Below are 23,963 nucleotides of genomic sequence, written 5' to 3' on the forward strand. Positions count from 1 at the left end.
TTACTCCCTCATCCAATCAACACCGAGGCCTGCGGAACTGCAGCGCCTGCTCTCCGCCCTCTGCCCTCAGCCCACCCCGAGTGCCGGCTCGCCTCTCACCTTCCCCCTCCAGCCGGGCACCAGCCTGGCCTCCTTCCCCCTCTTGCCCGGCTGCCAAGACGAACTTGACAAAATATAAAGTGGCTATCTATTTCTAAAACACCTTCAGTGGTGCCTCATTATTCCAGGTCAAATGTCTACCCTTCAGCCCTTTATGATGTAGCATCTGCTTATCTGGCTTCTATTCTTCTGCTCCCACAGGCCATTCGAAGACCCACCTGTAAGTCCTTCTGTGCACCACGGCCAGTTGTCACTCTGCCCCTAACTGCTACTGGTCTGAGCACACCCAGCCCCTCTGGGGACCGAGCTCCTCCTTTTCTGTGCTTCACGCCCCTCTGGCACCCCACTTCTCTCTCCTCCCTGCAGTCCTCCGTCTCCTGGTCGACCTCCCTAGCACACTGTAAGCTCCGCAGCGGCGTCTGGGCACCTTCTTTCCCACCACAGTGGGAGCACACACACGAGCTCCAGTCATCGCTCACCAGCAGCCGGAGTGCGCAGACTGTCACCACCACGTTTCTGTTTTTGTTTCACGATTCCTACCAAAGTCCATCTCAGTAGGATTTATGGATCATACTTGATTAATGTTAGACAAAAATCAACCCCTACCTCACAGTACGGAGTATAATTAAGAAGAAGAAAATACAAACAGTGGTTGTAAATACTGTTGAAAACAGAAAGTCTAGAACGTGTACTTAGTCAACAAACACCAAGTGCTGAGATGTTTTCCTCTTGTCAGAAATACCCGTAAGTATAACTGACCAAAGCCAACCGTTCAACCCTCCGAGTCCTGTTTTTCTTATGTCAACAATGAGGAGCTGGACTCGATGACCTCCAGGAATGTCCAGCTCTTACAGCCCAAGGATCTGATGTCAACGGCCACCGGATGCTCGTGATTTTTGTCCCTCATCCCCACAGAGTGCTCCCCCTGCTGTAGCTGCCTCTGGAGGTCTTTCCAACCCACACGTCAACAGTCTCCATGGCCGTGAGGCATGCTCCCGACAGCCATGCGGTTAGAGTCTGATCCTGCCCCTCAGCCATGGTTAAGTAACGGTCTAAGAATGGATCTCTGGCCCAGGCTGGGCCACCTCTAGATTTTTCACTGGGAGTCAAGACCTAACCTAAGAGAGACCAAGCTGAATCAATGCCGAATTCTTACAAAGAACCAAAAGCTGTGGCATAGCTCTCCAGCCATTCGTTCGACTAACACTTATTGAGGACCTACAGAGTGCTGGGCACCGTCCCGGCATCTTCTGTAGGCTAGAGCGTGTCTCAAAGCACTGTCTGGGTTCCAGATGGCTCTCCACTCCTCAGCGCCTTCCTCCCTGGGGCCCGCTGCGTCCCTGTCCTTCCGTTCCCTGAGACAGTCTTTGGTCCTCACAGCAAATTATCCTTTTTTTTTTTCTTCTTAAAGTTAGTGCAATTTGTTGGCATTTTAACTGCAACTGAAAGAATTCAGCCCCCCCCCCCCCCAGCTGCCCAGGGCCTGCCTGAGCAGTTCTCTGCCTTCCCCTGGGGGCCTTTTCCTATTGCCACCAAGGCCATGGCCCCCTCGTACCAACACAGATTAAGGGCCCAGAGCCGAGCACTCGGTCTCCTTGGACCCTTTTCCATAAATCTCTTATTTTTTCCTAATTAAGCATGGCCATATAAGAAATGGAACAACAACAACAAAAACTTCTTAAAAGTACACATAAAAAAATAAAATGGCCTCATGCAATTTTTAGATAAAACCACCCTTCTCACGCCCATTCCAGCAGAGAAAACATCTTGACAAATCATGTCCTTTAGTCAAAACAAGTTGGGGTCCAAACACATGGAGTAGATATAAAGTATATTATTTTCAGGAGACTGAAATCCAAACCACAAATTCCAGAAATGCATTTTAAAAGTGCTGCCTATTAGACATGCTAGTTTTAAATTAAATTAACGTTGTAGCAAGAGGGGGAAGGTATGTTTCTATTTATTTATTAGATCACTATCAAGCTTTCCTCTAAGGAGATCAAGGTGCTCCGTGAACAAGCATTTGGAGAGAAGACTTGGCTGTTTGAAGACTGTCAGGTTCTGCCAAAGCCGTTTCTCTCCAGTTTGAGACCCCCCTGCCCCTAGGGCACTGCCCTTTGAAGCCGACAGCTTTAGTGGCTAACCACAAGTCTCCCCTGGCGGAGGGGTGCCTTTGGCTGACTTGAAACACCGTCTCAGAGCTGCATGAAGAAGGATCTCGCCGTCCGGTCGCTCTCCTCCTAGTGTGTCTGCTTTACCTTACAGGGCTTGATGCAGAGAACCTGGGAGAGGAAGGGTTTGCAGCTCGTTTACTTATCACTCCTCTCCCAAGGTTTGTGTTGTTTTTTTTTAAAAAATTATATTATTAAAAATGATTATGGGTGCCTGACCTGTAGTGGCGCAGTGGATAGAGCATCGACCTGGTGAGATTGCTGGTTTGAAACCTTGGGCTTGCTCAGGTCATGGCATATACGAGAAGCAATCAGTGAACAACTAAAGTGAAGCAACTATGGTATTGCTTCCTCCCTCTCTCTCCCTCCCTCTCTCTCTAAAATCAATAAATAAAATCTTAAAAAAAAAAAAAGACAGTGGGAAAACAGCAGACAGACCTCTCATTACCAAAGCCTTTTGGGCTCACTTATTCTGAAACCAGGTCAGAAGTGTAAGTGACTTTTTTGTCTTCTTGATTGAAGGGAAATTGGAATTAGCCAAACACTGTCCTTGCCGAGAGTCAAACGTATATTTAGTTGGGGACATATTGTATTTTCCTAAAGTGGCCACAATAATATTTTCTGTTCTTCATGCTCTTGTTCCCTTTTCTGGAGGAAAAGATTCCGTCCCGTCCCCGTGACCCTGCGTGGGCATTTGTGACTGCCTGGACAAATGGAGTACTGTGGGAGAAATGCTATGTGACATCTGAGGCTTCACCTGGCCCTCTCTCAGGATGCGTGTCCTTGGAACACAGCCGCCATGCCGTGAGGAAGCACAGGCCACGTGGGGAGGACTGAGTGCCTTAGCTCACAGGCTAGGCTGAGCTCCAGCCAACAGTCAGCATCAATGGGGAATGTGCCATCTTGCAGGTGAATCCTTCCCTGTTGAGCTCTGCCTAGAGTACAACTCCATGGACAAAATAAATGGTCAATATTATCTCAAGCCAATGTTTGGAGACAGCTTCTTGCAGTAATGGATAACCAGAACAGGTGGGGATGAGAGACTTCTCTGGCAGTCTGATGTGTACAGAAAAGCACGCTAAAGCAATAGAAAGAGAGGGATTTTAACAAGTTGCAGGATGATGCAAACAAGGGTCTGGCTATAATAAGGGCAAAATCCAGTTGCTCTGACTTCCCTCTCACAGAGCATTTGTTTGATGCAGAGAATCTTAGACACACAGGCATTGTTCTTAACTTTCACTGCCTGCAGACCTTTACCTGAATAAGGTTGATTTCTGTGAGCCACTTCCCAGTGTCTGGGATTGAGGCCTCCAGTCCCCCACAGCGTGGAGGCTGTGAGGGGAGCCCCGAACACCTGTGGGGCAGAGCACTGCTCTCCCGGCACCTGCAGACCATGCTTCCGGAGTGTTCCCGGTGGAGTCTGTGTCTTGGGCGGCCAGGGTCTGTTCCTCATGGCCTCTATTCCTTTTGAGCCATCTTGTCACTGTGCAGAATTTCACCAGCTCCTACAGCTTCCCCCAGGAGGGGCAAGGTCCTAGCCCCCAAGACTGGGGATAGCAACAGGTTCGACACACAGTGGAGAAGAAAAAGAAGTCTAGAGAAATACGTGAAGTCTTATAAACACGGCTTCCCACCAACACAACACAAAGAACATTTAGAACTCCATGTCTCTCTGGCAACAGCAAACCAAAATGGAAATATGAAACCTGTGGGTATCTTAAATGCTTGTTCATGCAGCAGTTAGTCTGTATGCGCCAAATGCCCAAGTCCTGGCTGTGCACAGGGGTACAAAGATACTCCAGGTGGACTTTCTCGAGAGTCGCAGTCTGGCCAGGATCACAAACTCAGAAAGACGAGACTAGGAAATACTGAACCAGCGCTTCCTGTAGGCCAGGCACTGCTCTGAGTGATCGTATGCATTAGCTCATTTAATTCTCATAACAGACTCATACAGTTGGTACTGTTTTTATCCTCATTTCACAGATGAGGAGACTTGTGTCTGGAGAGGTGAAATGATGCTCTCGGGTCACACAACTGAGTGGCGGAGCTCAAGTTCTAACCCAGACAATCTGACTCAAACCGGTTACCACTACTCTACTGCCTCCTGTAAGCGGATACAAGCAGTTAGAAGAAAGTGCTGTTAGCCATACACTAGATGACCTTCTATTATTTACAAAGCCAAACAAAAACATTACAGTTGTTAAATAGAAAAGAGGTCCCTAAATCTCCCTGGGTAAGACTCATCCTGCTGCCGACCACCTGTTAGGACATTTCTCCTCTCGACTTCCTTTGAGTTCTCTCACTACACCATCAGTCCCCTTGCCACTGCTCTGTTCTCCAGAGAGACAAAGAAGTTGGAGAAAGGAGGTCTGCACGCTGTGGATGGGAGACGAGACCGCCAGGGTTCTCTGACAGATGTGGAGCCAGGCTTCCGTCTCCCCCACGTATCTGGGGGCGCGGCGGCGAGTGGGAGCAGACGGCCGGGCTTCTCTGGGGTTACGTAATGACAAAACAATGACCAGCTTCGCCTAGCTTAGCAGCAGCTAGAAAAGAGGGTCACAGATTCCTTTGAGGGTCACTGGAGTTGACTGATGGATCTGCTATCTTCTACCCCCTGTGAAGTTGCTGAAACATAGCTTTTGGCTTAAGGGCAGAAAGTTGGACAGAGGAACCAATGACTCTAACTGGCCACTGGGAACACCCCTCTGCCCCCCCCCCCCCCCCCCCCCCGCGAGTGCCTGCTGTATGTAAAGCCTATCTGGGACTTGGCTCTATTGTTGAGGATACAGAAGAATAAACAGACCTAGTTCAGCCCTTCATTCTCATAGCCATAGCTTTCACATTCTTTTGATTGTGACCAATTGCAAGAGATACATTTAAATCTTACGTGTGCAGGTACGAATCGGGCTGTTTTGTTTTCCCTTGCTAGATGCAAGGTTTCACCTTCCTAGTCTGTTCTATTCTTTTTTTTCTTTTTCTTTTCATGGCAAATTACAGATTACAATTCACTGAATTGATAATATCTTGATCTCTAATGTACAGTTGATCAAGTTGTGCAGTGAGAAAACAGTAGTCAGGGAAAAGATACCTAACATACTTCATTAGAGAACAATGTACGAGTGAAGCCACAGGAGTGCGTACAAGAGGCACAGAGCCCTGAAGACGACGTGTGTCAGGGGCCCGGAGAGCCCTGTCCCGTGTCCTCCCCACACCCGCCGTGGGGACGCTGCTGCCGCCGGCTTCCCAGCACATGGCTCAGCAGCTCCTCAGTCCACCCGCGGCCACTCCACGTCTACAGTCCTGTCCCTGCGTGGCCTGAGCTGACATCATCGCGACACCGCTGTGAGAGCAGAGACAGGGCAGGGACAGACTGGTGGCTCAGCTCCGTTTCCAGCTCTGGGACTCTCTGAGGTCCCCTAAGCACGGGCGGGGCCCCCGTGGACGCCTTCATTTCATCAGGCTCCGTCTTCTTGTTCCTTCCAGGCTCAGCTCAGCACCACTCAGTGGGTCCTGAGTGGGCGCTGGGGGAGCAGGTCCCAGAGGCAAACAGCGAGACAGCGAGTGAGAAGAAAGCAACGACTGCTGGTGCTCATACAGAGATGTGATGTTACAGAGGCAACTACAGCCATACGCAAAGTCCTTCCCCTGGTCTGGGGAGGCGGGGTGGGGGTGGGTGCACACTGCCAACGAGTCGTGGGGTCAAGTCCCAGAAAAGCAGACAGGATACCAGCAGATGGGCCCTCACACTGGCTGCCTTGATGCCCGGTCCAGGCATGGACTTTAGCCATGAGCCGCATAGATGCTGGGGAGGGAAAGTATCTGTGCTAATGAGTAATTATAAAGAAAAGGATTAATGACAGATAAATATTTAACTTTCAAAAAAATGCTGAAAAGTATACTGAAGCTAAAAAATGTCATGGTGAAGAGTGTGGGCTTTTCAGTAAGACCGCCCTGGGGACCGATCCTGGCGTCCCATTTCCTGTGTGCTCTTTGGAAAACACCCGAGAACAGCAAAGGGTACGAGCCACTCTCACCTTCTTCTGGAAGTTCACATCTACTGCTTCACCTGCCTGGGCCTCAGCTTCCCCATTGACAGAGCAGGGATAATGGTAGAACCTACCTCCTAGGATTGCTGTGAGGTTTAAACACGAGAATGGCTGATCCCATGGTACATGCTGAGAACAGGTTAGCTGCATATCTCTGGGTAGTAAGTGAGGAACAATGGGAAACAGGCCCAGAGAGACTGGTAAGTAGCCGTGGCCAAGTGCTATCCCACCTGCATTCTGCACCTCCTTCTCTCCACTGGCCTTAGAGCAGAGCAGAGATACCCTCTCCTGATGGCCTCACCTCCATCTCAAAGACAGAGCTCTTTGGGAAATCACAGTTGCTTTCTCAAAGCCCTATTGGTTATTCCTCTTTACATTTATCCCATTTTTGTCAAGACCCTGAACATATGGCCACAGGTACCTTTCCTTGTCACATTCTATGAAATGGTGGGAAGAGCCAGCTGCCCAGGCCCACGTAGAAACAGAACAGAACAACTCTCCCTTAGGGTACTGGGGTGGGAGGGCTCTTCGGCCAGCCCACCGAGACTGTCCCCATCCCCTGTCCACAGATGACACACCCCCGGTGACTGAGAGCAGTGGCCCAGCAGCTGGGGGCCAGGGAATGGATTCTGACAGCTGTTGGGAGAACAAAAATTCTTTTCTCTTGTATTTACAACTTCAAAACCTCCCTTCAAGGTCAGTCTCAAGGTGCAGGAGCATGTCCTATGACCCCTAACTCCAGAGGTCTGAATGGGGACAAGCACAGCGTCCAGAGTTGGCCCAGGATGGTTCCAACCTTCCTCCGAGGCAGAGTCCACCTTGGGACAGGGAAGTCTCTGACCTCAGGAAGAGCTGCAGAAAACACTCTGTAGCGTTTACGAGGGTACTTTTAAAATGTGATGACTCATGGTTTATGAAACAGTGATAGAAAATGCACATGGACAGTCCTCCCACAACAGATATTCTGTATGGGCCCTGCAGAGCTGCGAAGCCCATTAGCACTTCAAAGGCACCGGGAAGTCAAGCGGCAAAGGATTTTGCTGTTCAGTCCAGTGTTTCTCAAACGTACTTGGTCGCAGACCCTTTTGCTAAGAAACAAGTTCTTTCTGTGGAGCATCACGGGACAAAAAGTGAGTCAGGGCCTCGTTCCATGTCCACCGTGCCTACTCGCAAACTAACAACTCGTGTGGTGAGCAGAGTGCAGGCGGGCTCCAGCTCTCCTCGTGGCCTTGGCCAGACCAAGTGTGCAGCAGCCTGGCTGGGAATGGACGCACAGCCCCTGGGCCAGCCTCAGACCGTACTGACCAGGACCTGGACGAGCACATTTGATATTTTAGTCTCTCTTCAGGGTGAAGTCCAAGCTCGTGACAGAAGAAATAGGGTGATCAAGTGGAAGGGTCAGAGACCACATCTAGCCTGGAGGTGTCTGTAAGAACTAGCCCTCACGAAGGGTGGTTGAACCACCTTGGGCTTACGTTCAACACAGGAGCCCCTGAACATCTCTGAGAAGCGGATCTGTGCTGTGTTATTTAAAACACACACACATACACGCACACACACACGCGTGCAGAAAATAGACCAGTGATGCACTGCAACAGAAGTTGATGATAATTGGGAACAGCAGGAAGGAGACCTGCACGTCTACTCCAGCCGTTAACCGCTTGGTTGAGAGTCTGATTGTCTGGCTTCTGTCCTCTGGCTTTGGAGTGGACCAGTTTTCCTGGCACAGGCATTTATTGAACTCTGAGAGGCCAGCTCTTCTATGTAGATTAATTCATGATTTCAAAGTCGCTTTGAAGCTGGCAAAACATTCTGTTATTTCCAAGAGTTATTACAACTGAAACCCTGACATCGACTGGGAGGTCTGCCCATGATCTTGTTTGGATCCTTTTAAATTCAGAAACTTTGCAGTGAGTTAAAAATAGATCGCATCTGTGTACTTTTCCTCCTTTCATCCCCACTGCAAAAGCTGTGCAGTAATTTTGGTCCACTCTTGATATTAGCCAGAGAAATTCTAGCACTTGTCAACTGGGAATATGTGGGACAAAAGTCATTTTAAAATGGGTTTTGGGGTGATGCTGATCATATGACCGAGCAGAGTTACTCATTATCCTTCATAATAGGTTCTAGGATTAATAACAACAGACTGGCACTAATTAAGATCAACAGAGTAGTAGATGGGTTCCTGTTACATGGAAATGTAGGCCAGGAAGAGAAACATTTTCAACAGTGCTGTCCTGAAGGGCTTGTGTCTTTACATACTGATCAGAAAAGATCACAGTGCTTTCATCAAAAGAATCTGCATGAGGTTGGAAGGTCAGGCTGCTTTTATTATTATTTTTTACTTTTTTAAATTTATTTATTCATTTTTAGAGAGGAGAGAGAGAGAGAGAGAGAGAGAGAGAGAAAGAGAAACAGAGAGAGAAGGGGGGAGGAGCTGGAAGCATCAACTCCCATATGTGCCTTGACCAGGCAAGCCCAGGGTTTCGAACCGGCGACCTCAGCATTTCCAGGTCGACGCTTTATCCACTGCGCCACCACAGGTCAAGTGGTCAGGCTGCTTTTAACCAAAAGTCAAATATAGATCGTACGTGATTTCAGAAGAGCCAAAATACTGGACAGTATCTTATGTGGCATTTGACAGGTTAAGGGGGTGTCAGCATTTTCACGCCCAGCAAAGACAGCGTTACATTCAGGATTACCTTTTCATAGTTACTTTACCTTCATGAACATGCTAAATCCAGTTTTAAGGAGATCAGTGAGGCCTGAAGACATGTGTTCAATATCAACAGGATCTGGCCTTTCAGGATCAAATATTTCCTCTACAACCTGCTTCAACAACGGCTTATAGGATGCCTGGAAAGAGAAAATATTGTGCTGTAAGTTACAGGGTTTGTTTGGTCTGGAGAGAGGACAGCTTTATCTGCACCAGATGAAACAAAACAAGTTTATTTTGATAGTGAGCAATGGTCATGCTTTTGTGTATGAAAGGGCAATTATAACAACATGGGTTTTTTGGGGTAAATTTTCGCCCCAGTAATCTGCCACTAATTGTTTCTCATATTCCCTTCTACTAGCAAATCTCTCTCATTGGAGCTATAACCATAGAATGACTAGCTTTTCAACCAAGATTGAAAGTGATCATTTTATGTATGAAGTATACTGGAAAGCAAAGTATTGTCATTTGATATAGACATAAAGACGGTCTCCAGTTTTCCCTAAACATTGGGAGAATTATGCCCCCTCTGCTAGAAACTCGAATGTTTTCTTACAATGTTTAGCCCAGGCCCGAGCAAGCCCTCCTTCCTCCATAGAGCTCAACTCCAAGTACGACTTGGCCGGAAAGAGAAGCCAAGGTGCCAAAAAGGAATCTGACCAAGGTCAGGGCGTAAGAGGAGGCAGGCTGCGTGGTACTATAAACATTTCAGTAGAATTTAGTTGAACTTTTGATAAATAATGCTTAATGCTTTCCTTTTCTGTGACCGCAATAACCCTTCCGCATTTAATTTGGAGGCAGCTGCCTCTCACTGCTGCGCCGTCTGAGCCTGTGCCCCGCCCCCGCCCCCGCCCCCGCCTCTCTCCTTGGATCTCCCTACTGCGGAGCTCTTCGCTGCTCTTGCCACCAGCCGTGCCCCCTTCCTCTCGGCCCTGTTGCTGCCTCTGTGGCTCCAGTTCCACAGGACACCCGAGTTTGCAGCATCAAGGATGATGGAAGAAAGAACGTCTTCCCTCAATGCACTCTATCTGTTATATAGCTAGTGTATCTATTATAGGCCCAGAAAAGCCAGGTTCTGACAGGGCGCTGGTGAGATGTCTTCAACTCTTGTTTTTCTCTTGGCATTGGCCTAATCTGTGAGCTGCCTTGAGCAAGGGTCAGGGATATTTGGTGCACAGTGGTCCCTCGTCTATCAGGGGGATTAGGTTTCAGAAACCCCCTGCTATAGGCGAAAATCCGTGAAGTTGAGACCTTATATTTATTTTATTATTTATATACTAGAAAGCCCGGCGGTCATATGAAATGACCGCTGTTCTAGATATTATAAATTGTAATTAAAATGATTTGTGCAAAGGTGTCTGCTAATTCAAACTGAATTACCCAGGGCAGGCGGCGAGGACACCCCTTTGCTTAGTGCCCCACGGGGTTTCCCCCTTCTACTTGCTTAATTGCTTAAAGTAGAGTGCAATGAAGGAAACCACTGGCGGTACATTTCTTAAGAGCCACCGCTAGCTCAATAAATAAAGGTGATTCAAATATGTTTTAATCCTTTTTGCGTTTCGGTCAGCATTACTCTGTCGTTTTTTTGCATTTCTCTCCTGCCTTTGTTCAAGGGACTCATTTTGTCGAGACAGGCTTTTTTGTCTTGCATCTGAGGCAAGCCTTGTTTCTCTATGCTCATCAGTCTCATTTTGCCGAGAAAGACGCATTTGCTCTGCGACTAAAGCAAGCCTTATCTTTCTCTGCTCAGTGGTTTCTTTTTGTCGAGAAAGCCGTTTTTGTGCAGCTTTAGCTCCTTTTCTCTCCTCTTCAGTGCTGTATTTTCTAGGAGGCATTCTTAAAAGAAATTACGTTAAGACGTAGTTTTTATGTAAAACAGATGATTGCCAATGCAAACAAATGTTCACCTTCCCCCTGACACGCTCAATTTGCGTTCAGCCTTAAATTGTTTCTAAAGCAGATGATTGCCAATGCAAACAAATGTTCACCTTCCCCCTGACCCGCTCAATTTGCATTCAGCCGTGGCAACTTCACCCCATTGGCTAGTATAGTTATGCAAGCAACCAATAAGCTATCGGTGACAAACAGACACTTAAGCCACATATAATAGATACAGAACACAGTGCTCTGGTTGGTCACCTCCCATCCATCAGCCAATAGTGTGCCGTGTACAATCTCACGTGGGCAAACTAGCTCAAGCGGAAGTGGCTGTAGCTGTGTTTTCCTTTCTTGCAAGTCTGTCTACTCATCTGCTGTATGCTACATATTTTATTTTAATATCCTTTTAATATGTTTTAATATTTTTATATTGTTTTCAATTTTTAGGCTAGAAAATGATTATTTTACTGCAAAAATACTTAAAATAACAAATATATAAAAATACATATATACCACAAAATCCCACAATATAGTGAAAAATCCGTGATAATACAAAATTAGATATATACAGTTTTAAAATCTGCGATTCAGTGAAATCGCAGCAAATTCAGTGAAATCTGCGATTCAGTGAAATTCACTACAGCAAAAAGTGAATCACAGATATGGCGAGGAATGACTATTGACTTTATCTGCCTTCATCTTGCTTTTCTTATTGTAGTTTTTTTAAAATTTTTATTTTCCCTTTATTCCTATTTTTGTACCTAAAATATCTTAGAAATAAGGCAGGGTATAAACTATTAAAGTCATAAGCAATCATTCAGCTAGAATGCAGCTGATGTATTTGTCAGGAATAAGATGCAGGGAGGAAATAGCAACTGTTCAGTTGAGGAGTGCAGCTTTCTTACGTTTATCAGTCGAACCGACCAGTGCATGCCCTGAGATCTCGTCGGTTAATGCTCTTGAAAGGTAAAGCACTGAGCAGGAACAGCGAGAAGGTAGAAATTAAATCACACACATATACACACACTTGAGTCAACCTTCCTCAAAATAAAGCTATATCATGATATGATTTTTTTAAAATTTTGTTTATTTTTATTTACTTATTTGAGAGAGAGTGAAGGGAGGGAAAAATGGACAGAGAGAAAGGAAGGGAAAGAGATGAGAAACATCAACCCACAGTTGTGGCACCTTAGTTGTTCATTGATTACTTTCTCATATGTGCCTTGACTGGGGGCTTCAGCCAAGTCAGTAACCCCCTTGCTCAGGCAAGTGGCCTTGAGCTTCAAGCCAGAAACTTCTGGGGTCAAGCCAGCAACCATGGGGTCATATCTATGATCCCACGCTCAAGCCAGTGATGCTGCACTCAAGCTGGTGAGCCTGTGTTCAAGCTGGATGATGATCCCTCACTCAAGCTGGTGACTTTGGGGTTTTGAACCTGGGTCCTCAGTGTCCCAGCCAACACTCTATATACTGTGCCACTGCCTGGTCAGGCTCATGGTAGATTTTAACAATTTACCATATAGGAAAAAATCCAGAAATTTGAGAATACACTTTTGATGAGTCCATGAGGAAACAGAAATTCTCACATATTGTCAATGGGAGGGTAAACTGCTACAACCAGCATAAAGAGCAGATTGGCAATACCTATCAAAAGTACAAATGCATTTGACCTACAAATTTCACTTATAAGAATTTATCCTATAAATATGCTAACATATGTAAATTATACTTATAAAAGGCTGTTTATTAATAGTTTGTAATAGCGAAAGATAGAAAACAACTCAAGTGCCCATCAGTATGGAGCTGTGTAATAAATGGGACACATCCCAGGAGGGAATGCTGTGCAAATGAGGAGGGAAGCCCTGTGCTGACCAGGCAGAACATAAGAATCAAGTGGGAGTGAGAAAATCAAGGTGAGAAGCCATGTGTAAGGTGGGCTGGCATTTATGTGAAATGTATCACAGCTTGTATTTGTTGAAACATGTAAAAAACAAACTCTGATGTGATACACAGAGACAACCACGAGCAGTGATCATGGGACAGGGGACTGATTAAGGGACAAAGGTGGAAGGAACACTTTCCAATGTACTGCTTTTTAAAAACACAGTTAAAACACCACTGCAAACAGCAAGAGGATTTTTTTTACTTGTGAAAAAGGAATAGATTATGCATGGAAGAGACTAGAATAAAGCACACAAAATGTTAATTAGGGCTATCTCTATGTTCTAGGAGCAGGGGACATTATGTTCTCCTTTTTTCAAAGATTTAAAAATTAACAGGTATACTTCTAGAATGATAACATAATCCGTAATCCAATAAATATTTTCTTTTTTCTTTTTTTATTAAGTGGGAGGCAAGAGGCAGAGAGATAGACTCCCACATGCGCCCCAACCCGGGATCCACCTGGCAAGCCCTCTAATGGGGCGATGCTCTGCCTATCTGGGGCATTGCTCCATTGCTCGGCAGCCAAGCTATTTTAGTGCCTGAGGCAAGGGCATGGAGCCAGCTTGCTGGAACCACTCAAGCCTTGGCTGCGGAAAGGGGAGGGGGGGAGGGGTAGAGAAGCAGATGATCACTTCTCCTGTGTGCTCTGACCGGGAATCAAACCTGGGATTTCCACATGCCAGGCTGACTGACGCTCTACCGCTGAACCCACTAGCCAGGGCCAATAAATATTTTTAATGTTAAAAAAAAAAGTATAAAAGGTCATGGAATGACCTCTGAATTCTATAAATCTTCTCCCCTGAGTAATCTGGTTTAAGAGCCCTTCTATCATCTCAGCTTTGCTGGACATTTAATTTTTTAAACTTAAACTTTAATTTCTTTAGAATGCTCCCAAGGAGAAGTCCTTTGGCCAATACTCTACTTTATCAGCACTGTCATAAAAAATTCATTGACTTCTTCCTTTGTAACAGAATCCAATTCTTCGCCAGGCCCATTATCAATTGGCTAAAAAACTGTTCTCCAGCTTCCTTGCAGCTGGGCACGGCCATGTAGCTGAGTCCTGGACAATGAGGGTTAAGTGCAGGGGGAGTGGGAGTGTCAGAGGTCTCCTTTTTAAAAGGCAAGGGTGAGCCTTGGTCCTCTTTCTCTGCTCTGCTGCCTGGAACCCGGGAGTGATGCTTGAGCCCCAGCAGCCAGGTGACACACAGGGCTGTCCCTCAGAGACGCTGAAGCAGAGAGTGGAGGAACCTTGGTCAGTGATGGCGGGCAGAGCCGCCATGGCCACAGCATGGACAGGCTACATCAGGACCTATTTTACATGACAATACAACCCTGATCTGTTTAAGCCATGATGTTCCAGCTCTCTGTTACTTGCAACTGAATAAAATATTAACTGAACAAATCACAAAAAGAATATAAAGAGCCTGACCAGGCAGTGGATAGAGCATTGGACAGGGATGTGGAGGACCCAGGATCGAGACCCTGAGGTCGCCAACTTGAGCGTGGGCTCATCTGGTTTGAGCAAGGCTCATCAGCTTGGACCCAAGGTCGCTGGCTCGAGCAAGGGGTCCCTTGGTCTGCTGAAGCCCCCCAGTCAAGGCACATATGAGAAAGCAATCACTGAACAACTAAGGAACTGCAACAAAGAATTGATGTTTCTCATCTCTCTCCCTTCCTGTCTGTCTGTCCCTATCTGTCCCTCTCTCTGACTCTCTCTGTCTCTGCCACACACACACACACAAAATAATATAAAGAAATAAAAGGCCATTCCTTCCTTCTAGGACCTTACAGTTAATTTGTTTTATTAGCATATATATATATGTATGAATGTATATGTGTGTGTGTGTGTGTGTATATATATATACATAGCAAGTATAGCAAATATATATATATATATATATATATAAAACCAGTTGTGTGGAATAACTTTAAGCAGAATCACAGAGAAATACCCATTGGCTGTCACGCTTAAGAGAGGAGATAGTATGCCTTCCAACCTACAAAGAACCTCCCCCCCCAAAAAAAACAATAAAGACAAGGTGTTGCTCTCCATTGTAGGTACCTTCTGCAGGAAGGGAGAGCAATGGTCCTGAAAAAGCTCAGAGACAGGAAGGTGGTTCTGGGACACAGGTAAAACACTACCCTCGGCACTTCCTCCGTGCAGCCGCAGTGCACTGGGGGTGATGGCACTGTGCTCAGGGCTCCAGAGGCCCTTGTAGACCGGGAGAAGGGAAAGCCATGTGGAGGGACTGGGGATCTTACTCTATCCCCTGCTCTCCTCTCAGCTAAGCTCTGGGGAACAAAGCACCCAGAAGAAAGCCCCCACTGAGCCGGGCTCCATTTGAGAGGCAAGCGGAGATTGGGAAGTGCTATCCCCTAAGCACCTTCATTCTTGGAAACTTGTGATCTCTGCATGTTATTGGGGAAGGTTGTAAATATTTTTTATTTTTATTTTTTTACAGTATGTAGGTAACATTTATTTAGAATAAGGACAGAAAGAACAATTTAAATACAGAAAAGAAACAGCTAAACATGACATAATCAAGAAAAGTAACAAATGCCTTTATTAACCACCTGACATACCTCTATAATACTTGTTTCTTACATTTCCGGGCTGTATTCTCTCTAATTACCTTTTCATATGACAGAAATTTGAAATATCATTTTCCATAGAGAGATGTGATAGTTATTCAGCTATTGTCTCTCCATGTCACACCTGCCCTTCTGTACTCAGATGTTTGATGTTGGGCTCAGGCTCAGCAAACTCTTGTGCTTTGAAATCTGGGTCCATTAGTTTGACTGGGCGGTGGCGCAGTGGGTAGAGCGTCAGACTGGGATGAGAAGGACTCAGGTTCGAGACCCCGAGGTTGCCAGCTTGAGTGTGGGCTCATTTGGTTTGAGCAAAGCTCACCAGCTTGAACCCAAGGTCACTGGCTCCAGCAAGGGGTCACTCAGTCTGCTGTAGCCCCACGGTCAAGGCACATATGAGAAAGCAATCAATGAACAACTAAGGTGTCGCAATGAAAAACTAATGATTGATGCTTCTCATCTCTCTCCGTTCCTGTCTGTCTGTCCCTATCTATCCCTCTCTCTGACTATCTCTCTGTCTCTGTAAAAAAAAAAAAAAGAAAAAAAAGAAATCTGGGTCCATTAACCTCTGCCAATGAGGGCACGGGAGAGACCAGAAGGAAGAGCAGGAGGGAGCTTGCTTCTCCCTGTTGAACCTGTTTACTTGCTGCTCCCTCCCCCCCAAGGCCTCTCCCCACTCGACAGAGCCCCTTTTCCAAACTTCTAAGTCATAGGATTCAATAAATTACCTTCCTTGTTTAAACCAGTTTGAGGTTTTTCTTCTTTTTTCTTTTTTAACTTATACCCAAATGCATACTAAATATTATAAGTATTATTAATTTAAAAAGATGCTCATAGGTTTCCCCAATTAAATATTATATAGAAAAGACCTCTAACTTCTTTATCAAAACAGCTAAGCACAGGACAACTAAGTAACATTATGCATTTAATAAGCACAATTTGGAAACGAATTGATCAGCTACAAAGTGGTACTTGTTTCGACTTCTTAGCAAACACATTTCTTGGATTTTCTACTTAGGATTTTAATGATGAGAAGCTTTGGCTCCTTCTTCTCAGCCACTTAGTGTGGGTTGGTCTGTGCCCCCAATCATGTCACTGAAATCTGACTGGAATGAGCCGCTTGGGCGGATCTTAGATGAGAAACCTCTGACTGTCATGGAATTTTCTTTTTTTCTTTTTTTATTTTTATTTTATTTTATTTTTTATTTTATTTATTTATTTATTTTTTTTTTTTCATTTTTCTGAAGCTGGAAACAGGGAGAGACAGTCAGACAGACTCCCGCATGCGCCCGACCGGGATCCACCCGGCATGCCCACCAGGGGGCGACGCTCTGCCCACCAGGGGGCGATGCTCTGCCCATCCTGGGCGTCGCCATGTTGCGACCAGAGCCACTCTAGCGCCTGGGGCAGAGGCCACAGAGCCATCCCCAGCGCCCGGGCCATCTTTGCTCCAATGGAGCCTCGGCTGCGGGAGGGGAAGAGAGAGACAGAGAGGAAAGCGCGGCGGAGGGGTGGAGAAGCAAATGGGCGCTTCTCCTATGTGCCCTGGCCGGGAATCGAACCCGGGTCCTCCGCACGCTAGGCCGACGCTCTACCGCTGAGCCAACCGGCCAGGGCTTCTTTTTTTATTTATTTATTTTTATTTATTCATTTTAGAGAGGAGAGAGAGGGAGAGAGAGAGACAGAGAAAGGAGAGAGAGACAGGGGGGAGGAGCTGGAAGCATCAACTCCCATATGTGCCTTGACCAGGCAAGCCCAGGGTTTCGAACCGGTGACCTCAGCATTTCCAGGTCGACACTATATCCACTGCGCCACCACAGGTCAGGCCGGAATTTTCTATTCAGCCAGCAAAGGACCACATAGAAGGTGGCGATGGGGGAGATGGATGTCTTCCCTAGTGCTCTGCTCGAAGTCTCTCACATGTCAGAAAGGGCCAGAGAGAGGGGGAATATTAGTTCTGTAGTTTGCCTCAACATTAAGAGGGTTAACCATAGTAATTTAATTTTCCTAATCAAGCATTCTTTGCCAGTTCATCTTTTTATGGGGGGGGGATTTAAAACACAGACACATTCATCCTTTCCTTTTCTCGCTGCTCTTTCATTTCTTGCTTGTATCGCATGCAGCGTGTGTTGGCAGTAGGAGGTCTGTGCCCTACACCGCCGTTAGACGCCAGGTTCCACTAGCGAGTGGCCCGCCGTTCTCTGCGGGGCTGCGACCCAGCGCTGAAGCCTGTGCAGCCAGCTCATCAGCAGACGCTGAGAGAGAGGACAGAGGATGGAGGACTTGCAGGGAGATTGACATGGGCTCAGCCTGAAAATGATCTCTGCCACTCCCACCATGACTCATTGGCCAGAATTAGTCATAAACCTACATTTACCTGCAACGGAATCTGGAAAAGGTGGCCTAACTGTGCCCAGGAGGAAAAAGAAATGGAGTTTGGGGTTCATATATCATCGTCTCTGCCACAGACACACTGTAAAGTCTGGATTGAAACATTAATAGAATTATTTCCTTAACAACTGGCAAGATGCATATTGTAGGCAAAGTATTATTAAACCCCCTTTCCCTTCTCATAAGAATTTGACCTTTGGTTAACATTTTAGCTCTGTTTCCCTGGAAACCTGATAAGGGAAGAATGTCAAACTCTAGCCAGGCAAGATTGCTTATGATAAAAATGACCCCTGCCCGGTAAACTGCGTTAGACTGGGAGAACTATAGAGACTGGATAGAAAGCCGAGGGTGGGGCTTTTCTGGGTGCAGTGAGTCTTGTACAGCTGGTATACCTGGGCCTGTCCCTTGGAGGAACACTGGAAGCTACACCTGGGGAGTGTTCCAGAGAAATGGGCTCCTATAGGACATGAGGTTTAAGCCAGGGAACTGCCCCCTCCACCCAATGGCTTCTCAAAGGCTGTGTGGACTGCTTCCCGGGTGGTTACAAGGACCACTCCAGGGAAGAAAAGTGCCTGCTGCTTCTTTTGTGGTGGAGATAATGTGTGATTAGGTCAAGAAAACTCTTTTATTGACCTGATCTCACTCTTAAAGAAAAGTATTGAGTATAGCAGCAGTTTCTAACAGTATACATATGTCAGATGATTTTGAGATAGGAGTTTAACTCCAGTATCTTCTTGAATTTGGTGCACTTTAAAGATGGCCCAGGATACCAGTTTCCCAGAAAACCTGAGTTGTTGTCATAACCACCTCCCATCAGTCAGGGCTGCTGGCCTTGGCTTTGCTGGTTAGTGTTTGCTGGTGCAGCTAGGGATTCTCTGTCCTGCTCCTGAAAATGCTTCTCCATCTTCTGCAAAACTGACTCTGAACAAGCAACTTCTCAGGAAAACTAGACTTGCAGGGAGGATATTCAGTTTGCTTTAATCCAAGATTGTACATAAAAATGTCTCTTCAGAACTGCTCATGGCTTTGACTATTCTATGGTTTCTTTATTTTTATTTTTGCTATACTAAGATATATTTTATCTTTTTATCTTCTTATAGAAATGGTTTGTTCTGCAAATGGAAATAGTGGTTCAGCAAGACCAGGCCTTGGCACAGTGGACAGAGTGTCAGCTTGGGTCTCTAAGGATCCAGCTTCAAAACCCCAAGGTCGTGCCTTGAGCATGGGCTCATCCAGGTTGAGCGTGGCCTCACCAGCTTGAGCGTGGGGCCACTGGCTTGAGCATGGGATCATAGACATGACCCACGGTCGCTGGCTTGAGCCCAAGGTCACTGGCTTGAAGCCCAAGGTGGCTGGCTTGAGCCATCCCCCCACCCTGTGGTCAAGGCACATATGAGAAAGTAATCAATGAACAACTAAGGTGCCACCATGAAGAATTGATACTTCTCATCTCTCTCCCTTCCTGTTTATCGTCCCTCTGACTCTCTCCCTCCCCTTCTCTCTCTCACTACAAAAAATAAATAAAATAAAAAGTAAAGAAAAAGAGAAATGGTTCATTTGTCTATCTGGTCAGCCATCCATCCATCCATTCATCCATCCACCCAACCAAAGCAGACTGTTTTAACATTTTTGAGTGTAGTCCGTTTAGGTTCAGTATGAGGAGACCAAAGCCCAAAGCTATTAACTAATTTGCATGTGTTCACAAAGGCATTAAGAAGCAGACTGAAGGGCAGAGCAGTTTCCTAGACCCAAGTTTAGTCCTGTCCTCAAGCTGGTTCTTTTGGCAAGAACCCTAGAAGCAGGTCTGGGGTTAGGTGGATAGAATTGGGAGGAGGAGCAGAGTGTAGCTCTTGGAAGAGAACAGCTGGTGGCCAGGGCTGGGGACTGTTGACAGAGACTAGGCCCACAGACTGTTCAGAGAGCCAAATTTTACCAGGCACAAGATGAATCAAGCCTCTCGAGATGCTGCTGGTTCTAAATACTCTTGTTCAACTCGCCAGAGGCACAAAAGACAGTGTGCATCTGTGGGAAGTTTCCTCCAGCTCAGCTCAGCTCAGCTCAGCACAGCTCAGCTCAGCGCAGCTCAGCACAGCTCAGCTCAGCTCAGCACAGCTCAGCTCAGCGCAGCTCAGCACAGCTCAGCTCAGCACAGCACAGCTCATCTCAGCGCAGCGCAGCTCAGCACAGCTCAGCTCAGCTCAGCACAGCTCAGCACAGCACAGCTCAGCACAGCACAGCTCAGCTCAGCACAGCACAGCACAGCTCAGCACAGCACAGCACAGCACAGCACAGCTCAGCACAGCTCAGCGCAGCACAGCACAGCTCAGCGCAGCACAGCTCAGCACAGCGCAGCACAGCACAGCGCAGCTCAGCACAGCTCAGCGCAGCACAGCACAGCTCAGCGCAGCACAGCTCAGCACAGCGCAGCACAGCACAGCGCAGCTCAGCACAGCTCAGCGCAGCACAGCACAGCTCAGCGCAGCACAGCTCAGCGCAGCACAGCACTTTGAGATCTCAGCCAAAACAAGCAAGAGCCATGAGATTGTTTTTTCTGAAAGGGCTCGTAAGACATCTGCCTCATCTGCTCCTGCTGCCACTGAGGAGCTGTAGCACATCAGACATGGTGGCACTTGGGCAGGGGAAACCTCCCGTTAAACTGGAACAGTTGCAGTCAGAAATGAATGCATAAGCAGATTTTCTGCACGTGCAGAACTGGGTTTAGGTTTCTAGTCAACAGAGTCCCCGAACAAACACAACCTTTGCAAACACACTGGTGTCAGCCAGTGTGCAGTACTGTGCACAGCAGCTAACAGGACGGCTGACCAGTCAGCTTCAGGAGGACGCCCTTTCCGTGCAGCCCAATGTCCTTGGCAAAGGACGAGACAAAATGCTACAAAACAGGACAAAGAGAAGGCCTGTGTTGTCCTTTACACTGCAGTGGTTTTCAAACGTTTTATACTTAGGTACCAGTGTAAATAGGAGAGTTATTTCAGGGACCACTAAGGTAGAAATCACCCTGAGCATAAGCTAATTCGACTCAGATCATTGGGTCTATAATCTTCATCGGCACCAGAGTGATTGACTCTTTTGTGGACCGGCACGGAATTTCTGGTGGACTGGTCCACAGACTGTTGGTTGGAAACTATTACTTTATAGCAAATGCTTACACAGGGCTGTTTATGTGTCAGCTCCTGTCCTGGGGGCTTTCTATGTATTAAGTCATCTAATTCTTAAAGCAGCTGTATAAGACAGCTAATTAGCTTCTTCTTCCAGAGGAGGAACCAGTACAGAGAGGTGGAGTAACTTACCAAAGGTAACAGAGCTCGTAGGGGCAGAGACGGGCTATGAACACAAAAGCTCAGGAACTAAAATCCATTTTGTTGACCTCTGTGCTAACCTCCCTCTCACAAAAGATTAAGAACATAAGAAATACCATTCTGGATAAGACCCACAGTCCAGGATCCACTGTCCACCCACCGACCCGCCCAGGGAGCAGGCCTCGAGCACTGAGCTAGGCCCTCTAGATATCACGGTAGCAAACACAGGTGCTGTCTCTAGCTTTGGTGCTGTTTTCCTCCAGTCAAGAGCCACGGCAGCCTCCTGATCCCCTCCGCCCGCTGTCCTGACTGCGGCAGAGGCACTGGTCCCCTGGAGGGCCCAAGTCTGTGGTGAGGTTCTGGGCTCGTTTCTGGAAGCCCAGTCTGGATCCTACTCCTCCAGCATTTCCAGAGACTTTTTATGTTCTTAATTCTTGTATGAAATCCCCATCTCCTTAAAATGACAGGAGTGACATCTGCTTTCTGCATCTGTGCTGTGATTGACACATTTCCCTAAAGGACTAGGGGTGGAGATTAAACGAGAGGCACCTCTAGTGCAAACACAGGAAAGAGGAGCGGCTCTGGGAGGCAGCTCGTGCGCGGCGGGGCGGGGTGGGGTGCTCCGGGAGGGCGGCCAGGCCGGCAGGGCCCTGGCGCCTGGGGTCAGAGCCTAGGGCTGCAACACTGCTCAGAGCTGGGACAGGAGCCAGGACAGGCCAGACCCAGCGCTTTCCCGCTGTTCCAGAGTCCGGACATCTCAACTAGCTTCTGTGTAGAAACAGCATGGGACTAGACAGAAAGCACACGTTCTTCCTGGAGCCATACGACTGAGGACCAGCTTGGGAGGAGAAGTGGACAGACAGAAAGTTGCCCAGCCAAGACCTATCTTCAACAGTAGACACAACTGGACTCTGGTTTTGGTCTGGACATTTGTCCTTTTCTAATTATACACACTTTAGGTCCTATCAACTCCCCTGATGTGTAATAAAGATATATGCATTGTATACAAGATGCACCCAACAAATATTTATTAAGCATCCACTGTGGGCAAGATAGCACTCTAGACAGAGAATATGGCAGTGGACAAATGAGATCACACCTCTGTCCTGGCAGGGCTTACGTCTGTGACTTAAAGCTTCTTTGTGGTACATGTACACAATGGAATACTACTCAGCCGTAAGAAACGATGACATAGTGACATTTATAACATGGGTGGACCTTGAGACCATTATACTGAGTGAAATAAGTCAATTAGAAGAAGCTAAGAACCGTATGATTTCACACATAGGTGGGATATAAAACTGAGACTCATGGACACAGATAAAGTGAAGTGGTTACCGGGGGAAGGGGATGTGGGGACGGAAGAGAGGCTGGGGGAAGTGTGTAAAGAGGAACAAATATGCGGTGATAGAAGATGATTTGACTTTGGATGATGGGTATACAACATAATCAACAGTTCAAATGCTATAGAAATGTTTACCTGCAACCTATGTACTCTTATTGATCAATGTCACCCCGTTAAGGTTAATTGTCTAAATACAATTTAAAAATTAAAAAAAAATATTGACAAACCAAAACAGGTAAAGCTTACCTATAATCCCACCAAAACCTTTTCCTCTACATATAATATATAAATATAGAGCAAGAAGTCCGAGGTCCTCTTTGTCTTTCTAACCCTTCTCATTCCCCACAAGGTCACCATTATAACTTCCCCCCCCCAAATTAAAGACTGATGAAATACACATAACCATATATTGTGATCATTACTTTTTAACCAAAATAGCATAATGCTTTATAGAATGATCTACAACATGTATTTTTTTCACCTAGTAAATCATACACCTCTGTTTTAGTTAGAATTCCCTGGGTCTGAGACATGGGTTCAAATCCAGACTCTGCTCAGAACACTTAGATCTATCCCACTCATTTTGGTGATTTCACAGCATTTCACTATGTGTCTATATCATTATTCATTTATTCTCCTCTGAGATATGCACACACACACTGCTCCCTGCCCCGTTGTCCCCATGTCCCGCTCACTGGCATTCAGGGTATCTGCACCCCGGGGAAGGCTCGTTTCCAGAAGCCATGGCTGCAGGACAGGGTTCTGAGGCCTGGAGAAATGAGAGCGTTGGCAGCAGGGCAATAACGTCCAGGAAACTTACCATGGTCCTTACCATGCCCAAGATTTATAGCTAATACATCTTTATGTGAAGTTGCCAAATCAATCACCATGATGATCATAACAATGAAAAGACCTCATTAATTTAGGGGTTCGTTTTCCCTTTGCCAACAATAGTAGCCACTTATTTCTTGACATTCTTTGGTCTAAATTTCATCAGATATTATCAGTTCTAACATGTCTTGTAGAACTAGTTCATACCACAGTATTTAAGATCGCTATTTTTTAATGGCAAAACTACATATAATTAGCTAAGTGACTTTATCTATATTTTGGGGCAGGTGTTTTTAGATCACTGGATGGGGTTTGTGTTTCTAACCAAAATTGTCTAAATACTGTGCCTGTTTCTAAGGTCCATTATACCTTGGTGTGTGATTTCAGATGCCCATTGGCACCGTCAATCAATACTTCTATAGTTTCCATGAGAACTATGGTATAGTAGAGGGGGAGATTTTGTACTGGTCACAAAGACCTGGCATCTGGCCCTTGACAACAATGTGCCTGTGGCAGGTCACTTGGCCTTCCTAGACCTTGGGATAATGATCCCCTCTGGCTTACTTGTCATGAGAATCAGGGAAAACGGAGGGCAGGAGTACTAAGTGCCAGCTGCTCTATGAGTACATGGGAGGA

The 23,963-nt window shown here is 46.5% G+C and overlaps 1 protein-coding gene across 1 annotated transcript in view; it reads right to left on the minus strand.

Annotated features, from left to right (window-relative positions):
- Window positions 1-23,963, minus strand: part of SCFD2 (sec1 family domain containing 2) — a 400,811-nt gene that overhangs the window by 17,943 nt on the left and 358,905 nt on the right. Inside the window, exon 7 of the mRNA XM_066385304.1 lies at window positions 9,038-9,172. Within this exon, the coding sequence (XP_066241401.1) occupies window positions 9,038-9,172 (135 nt within the window). The remainder of the gene's footprint in view (window positions 1-9,037; window positions 9,173-23,963) is intronic.

Source organism: Saccopteryx leptura, chromosome 5 (genome assembly GCF_036850995.1).
Source record: "Saccopteryx leptura isolate mSacLep1 chromosome 5, mSacLep1_pri_phased_curated, whole genome shotgun sequence".
Lineage (NCBI taxonomy): Eukaryota > Metazoa > Chordata > Mammalia > Chiroptera > Emballonuridae > Saccopteryx > Saccopteryx leptura.